Genomic DNA, 6,000 nt, shown 5'->3' on the forward strand with positions numbered 1-6,000 from the left:
TTTTTGGCCAACAGTGTTTAAGAATGCACACCAATGGGTGAAGGGCTGCAATGAATGTCAGCAAACTGGGAACATCTCCCATCGCCATGAGATGCCCATGAACCCAATTCAAGAGGTGGAAGTGTTTGATATCTGGGGGATTGACTTCATGGGACCCTTCGTCTGCTCTTTTGGCCATAAGTACATACTTGATGTTGTGGATTACGTGTCCAAATGGGTAGAAGCTGTAGCATTGCCAACTAATGATGCAAGAATGGTGGTGGGATTTCTGAAGAAGAACATATTCACCCATTTTGGGACACTGAGAGTGATTATCAGTGATGGAGGCACTCACTTCTGCAATCGAGCCTTCGAGAAGTTGCTAGCAAAGTATGATGTGCACCACAAGGTGGCAACCCCGTATCATCCCCAGACCAGTAGACAGGTTGAAGTGTCAAATAGAGAGATAAAGAGTGTATTGACCAAGACGGTAAACACCACAAGAACTGATTGGGCGAAAAAGCTAGATGATGCACTCTGGGCGTATAGAACTTCTTTTAAAACATCAATTGGTATGTCACCATATAAGTTGGTGTTCGGGAAGGCCTGTCACTTGCCAGTGGACTTGAACACAAAGCTTGGTGGGCACTGAAACAGCTGAACCTAGACATTGAGGCTGCGGGCACAATGAGAATCACTGAATTGCATGAGCTTGATGAGTTCAGATATTTGGCTTTTGAGAGAACAAGGTTGCACAAGGAAAGAATGAAGAGGATGCATGACCAGAACATTGTTGAGGGACATTTCAACCCCGGCGACAAGGTATTGCTCTATAACTTAAGATTAAGGCTATTCCCGGGAAAGCTCAAGTCACGATGGTCTGGTCCATTTCGGGTGGTCGAAGTATTCCCTTCAGGGGCTGTGGAGATTGCCTCATAGAAAGACTCTCACATATTTAGAGTCAATGGGCAGAGATTGAAGCTATATGTAGGCATGAATGAACCAAAAGAAGTGACAGAGATCCACCTGACGGAACCTCAGAGGTCGTGCAAACAATAAATGTGCTTATCTGCGTCGTGCCATGATATTAAATCAGGCGCTGCATGGGAGGCAACCCACAAATGTTGTTGTTTTTGTGTTCGTATGTAATTTCCCATAAAAAAAAATCATCACACCGCTACCGTGGCTCGACTGCGGTCAAGGACGAAGATTTTGCCTCAAGGACATTCGACCCACTGCGACCGCGGTAGGACCGCGATGAGAGGCTTACATTCTGCCTCGGATTGTTTAACCCACCGCAGCCGCGGTGGGACCGTGGTCGACCATGGTAATTCGGTAAAAGTTGTCGCCCAGGTAAGTAACTTCAAAATATTTTGTTTATTTATTTATTTTCTTTTCTTTTCAAAATTCCCCCCCCAACCCTCTTATTCCATCAGACCCACCCGCCCAACCCCTCAATTCCCCCATCTCCTCTCTCTCTCTCTCTCTAAATCCTAACCTCTCAAATCCTTCCTCTCTTCTTCTTCTTCTTCTTCTTCACTCCTCCCACTTCCCCCAACCTCCATTCCTCTCACTCTCTAGTCATCCTAGGTATGGCATGCTTATCTCTCTCTCTTTTCTTGTATTTTCTTTAGTTTTATGTAGTTAATGTTTAATTGTGTAGTATTTTATGTATAGTTTTTCTTTTGATTGTCCTTTTGCTTTGTAATGGGTTATGTGCCTAATGAGTAGTGTAGTGTGTGCACTATGTTATAGAGATATGTGTGCGTGTGTGTGTAAGATTAATGGTTGTGGGGTGGGATAGTGAAATACACATTGTTGATTTGGGGGAGGACTTGGTGTATCCATGAGGGCTATATGTGTTAGGATAGTGCCTTGCTCATAAGGTGTTTGTGGAATTGCCCCAATGGAATTCTAAGAGCTAATGTGGCCATGGTTGTGGTGAAGTATGAGTAACCACCCATAGTCACAAAACTTACACCCTCACTGATAGGCGTTTCTCTGTTTGACAGGTAAAATGCACCCATCTAGGAAGAGACGCAACACAGGTTCCTCCACTAGTGGACCGGGCAGTTCCTCGAGAGCAAGGGGTTAAGCTAGTGCGCCACAGTTTGACAGCACTAGGTTTGTCTCCAAACCGGCGGAGGACAGGTGCAAGGCAAAGGCATCTAAGAAATTGTTAGCGGAGGTGCACATTGACCGGGTGGCTTTGCAAGTGGAATGCCCGAATATCTTTATTGAGTTGAGGAACCGTCAGCTGGACATCTTCTTTGAGGAACCGGATGAGGCAAATGTATAAGTGGTAAAAGAATTTTATGCCAACTACCCGGAACATGAGGAGGGGTTGTCACAGTACGCAATACCCAGGTAAATGCGTCCCTCGAGGCCATCCGCCGAGTGTATTGCCTACCAGTATTCACGGGGGAGATGGATGCTTATATTGCTTATCATAGCCCGAGGGTCAATTGGACACCAATTATTTATGTCATATATGTTCCTGACAGGGAGTTTATATGGGTAAAGCGTCTAATAACATTAAAATCCCAGTCTCTTTATTGGGAGGGAAAGTGCTAGCTAACCATTATCAATAGCTGCTTGCTACCCTCTAGCAACATGCCTGATCTCAATGGGCCACGGGCAGCGTCTATCTACAGTCTCATGACCCACCAGGATTTTGATGTCGCCCGACTCCTTTATGATGAGATGTTTATTCGCTCACCTGAGATACTCAAAAGTTTTTACTTCCCTTCTCTGGTCACCAAGTTGTGTCGTGCTGCTAGAGTCCCTGAAAACCTTAGAGTTTATGGGAAATTGCCATTGAAAGCCGCATTCCGGGCAAGCAAAATCGGAATTGGAAGAGAGCCAATGGTGATGGTTGAGGATGATGATAAATTTGATGATGAATTTGAGGAAGCTATTGTCCCATCACCTACGAGAGTTGATGAGGCAGGCCCATCATATCCACGCCATAGTACACGTATGACAGCCTTGGAACAAGATATGGCTGGTCTCCGCACTTCTGTCATGGACCTAGGCACTAGAGTTGACACTCTGACCACTCAATAGGCAAAGTCGGAGAAAACAATTATGGGATGGCTTCAAGCACTAGGACGAGCATGTCACCTCGATCCTGGCATAATCTCTGATCAAGATTGATTCTCAGGGAAATCCCCTTACCTTACTCTGCTTTATATTATTGATATGGGGACATGCCAAACTTTTAAGTGTGGGGTGGGGGATGGTTGTTGTTGTAAATAGATTGTGTAACTTTGTATGATGTTGCTTCCTTTTTGATTGATTGGTATGGTAGGGTAATGTAGTTAACTTCAACGTGGCCCGAAGACGGACACCTTTCGACATGTCTCTTGAGGGACATTAGTCGAAAAAAAAGAGAATATAAGGACTCTTCCTGATGACGGATATTTGAGATAGTTTCTTGAGGGAAGTAGTCTAGAAAAAATACCAAAAAGATTTTTTTTAGGTAGTGCAGTAACCCCGCCTTGGTTTTTCTTTGGGCCACGGTTCTTTTCCAAGAGTTTAGCTTGAATTGGGTGTAGGTAGTTTTTGTTTATTTTGTTTCTAGTTCTAGTTAGTGTTGATGGGCTACGAGGTGAAATAGAAAGAGAAACCCTTGGCGTTAATCTTGAATTGTTCGCATCCCCATCAAATGACTATTCAAGTTTGCAACATTGTTTGTGATAATAGTTGCAGGGATACCGAAACGGCAGATAAGATTGGAGTGCACAAAATCTACCACAGCTTTCTTGGTGACGGATTTGAGAGTGATTGCTTCAACCCACTTTGTGAAATCTGTGCCCATTTGAGGCTTTCGGCTCAATTGGCCCAATGACGTCCATGCCCCAAGCAACAAATGGCCAAGGCACTGACATGGGATGCAATTCCGTGGGAGATGCATGAATCAAATCACCGTGCACTTGACACTGATGACACTTCCGAACAAAACTGAAGCAATCTTTTTCCATGGTCATCCAGTAGTAGCCTGCTCAGAGGATTTTCTTTGCCAAAACATACCCGTTCATGTGGGGTCTGCACATTCTTGCGTGCATTTCAAACATAATTCTTCCATCCTCTCCGGCATCAACACATCTTAACAAGTTGAGATCCGGAGTCCTTTTGTACAAGACATCGCTGCTCAAGAAAAAACCACTTGCGCGCCGTCTAATGGTTCTCTTTTGGTCTCCACTGGCTTGCTCGGGGTATTCTTTGGTTTTCAAAAATCTTTTGATGTCATGATACCATGGTTGAACATTTGATTCTTCCTCAACTGTATTACAGTAGTCGTGCCTTTCCCTAATTTGGATTTCCAAGGGATCAATGTGGGCATTGCCTGGGTATGGCAGCATCGAGGCCAAAGTGGCAAGTGCATCAGCTAGTTCATTGTGGCAACGAGGGATGTACCTAAACTCTATCGACTTGAATCGCTTGCCAAGTTCTTCCACATGTCTCTTATAAGGAATAAGCTTGACACATCGGGTTTCCCATTCTCCTTGAGCTTGTCGGATAATCAAATCTGAATCTCCCATGATTACTAGCTCTTCGACATCTTGGTCGATTGCCATGTTCATACCCATAATGCAAGCTTCATACTTGGTAGTGTTGTTTGTGCAGAAAAACCGAAGCCTGGCTGTGGCCAGATAATGTTAACCATTGGGTGAGATCAAGATGGCCCCAATTCCAACACCTTTTGTGTTTACCGCTCCATCGAAGAGCATTTTCCAAGCATTGGTGTCCTCGGATATTACCTCAGCTGAATTTACCTCTTCATCAGGGAAGTAGGTGTTCAAAGCTTGGTATTCATCATCAACTGGGTTTTCAGCCAAGTGATATGCTAATGCCTGGGCTTTAATTGTCGTGCGAGTGACGTAGACTATGTCAAATTCCGTGAGCAAGATCTGCCACTTTTCTAGCCTCCCAGTGGGCATTGGTTTTCGGAATATGTACTTTAAAGGGTCCAACCTAGTAATGAGGTAGGTGGTGTAGGCCAGCAGGTAATTCCTCAGCTTCTGAGCAACCCAAGTTAAAGCGCATCAAGTTCTTTCCAACAAAGTATATTTGGCCTCGTAGCTTGTGAACATTTTGCTCAAATAGTAGATTGCCTATTCCTTCCTCCCGGTCACGTCATGTTGTCCGAGGACACATCTAAAAGAATTCGCCAAGGCTGTCAGATATAAGAAAAGAGGCCTTCTTGGTTCAGGCAGGACCAATACTGGTGGGTTCGACAAGTATTCTTTGATTTTGTTAAAAGCTTCTTCGCACTCGCCTGTCCATTTAATTGCTGCGTCTTTCTTTAACAGCTTGAAAATGGGTTCACATATGGATGTCAATTGGGCAATGAATCGGCTGATGTAGTTCAATCTTCTGAGCAAACTCATAACATTTTTCTTGGTTCTTGGAGGAGGCAAATCTCGAATGGACTTTATCTTGGTTGGGTCTAACTCGATGCCCCTCTAACTAATTATGAATCCCAAAAGTTTGCCAGATGGAACCCCGAATGCACATTTGGATGGATTCAGCTTCAGATCATATTTACGCAGTCGCTCAAAGAATTTTCTCAAATCTCGCACATGGTCATCCTGAGTTTTGGACTTGATTATCACGCCATCCACATACACCTCTATCTCTTGGTGCATCATATCATGGAAAATGGCGGTCATGGCTCTCATGTAGGTTCCACGACATTCTTCAGACCAAAAGGCATGACCCTGTAGTAATAGGTTGCCCAAGGTGTCGTAAACGCTGTCTTGTCTGCATCTTTCTCGTCCATTTAGACTTGATGATACCCAGCATAACAATCTACGAAAGACTGTATCTCATGTTTGGAACAGTTGTCAACGAGGATGTGGATGTTTGGCAACGAGAAATTGTCCCTAGGACTTGCTTTGTTCAGATCTCTGTAATCCACACGCACTCGGGTTTTCCCGTCTTTCTTTGGTACTGGAACTACATTGGCTAACCAAGTGGTGTATCGAACCACTCGGATCACCCCCGCTTTCAGTTACA

The 6,000-nt window shown here is 44.4% G+C and overlaps 1 protein-coding gene across 1 annotated transcript; it reads left to right on the forward strand.

Moving 5' to 3' along the window:
• Window positions 1–148: 148 nt before the first annotated feature.
• LOC142177447 (uncharacterized) lies at window positions 149–2,162 on the forward strand. The gene is made up of 3 exons (XM_075246137.1): window positions 149–469; window positions 637–801; window positions 1,992–2,162. The coding sequence occupies exons 1-3, from the start codon at window positions 149–151 to the stop codon at window positions 2,160–2,162; spliced, it is 657 nt and encodes a 218-aa protein (XP_075102238.1).
• The last annotated feature ends 3,838 nt before the right edge of the window (window positions 2,163–6,000 follow it).

Source organism: Nicotiana tabacum, chromosome 3 (assembly GCF_000715075.1).
Source record: "Nicotiana tabacum cultivar K326 chromosome 3, ASM71507v2, whole genome shotgun sequence".
Lineage (NCBI taxonomy): Eukaryota > Viridiplantae > Streptophyta > Magnoliopsida > Solanales > Solanaceae > Nicotiana > Nicotiana tabacum.

Bases quoted from the DNA above. Each gene is read 5' to 3' on its own strand.
- LOC142177447 (XM_075246137.1), top strand. From the start codon at position 149: ATGGGACCCTTCGTCTGCTCTTTTGGCCATAAGTACATACTTGATGTT. The intron at 470-636 runs GTAAACACCACA...GCACTGAAACAG, and splicing joins AGAGTGTATTGACCAAGACG to CTGAACCTAGACATTGAGGC. The intron at 802-1,991 runs GTATTGCTCTAT...TCTGTTTGACAG, and splicing joins ATTTCAACCCCGGCGACAAG to GTAAAATGCACCCATCTAGG.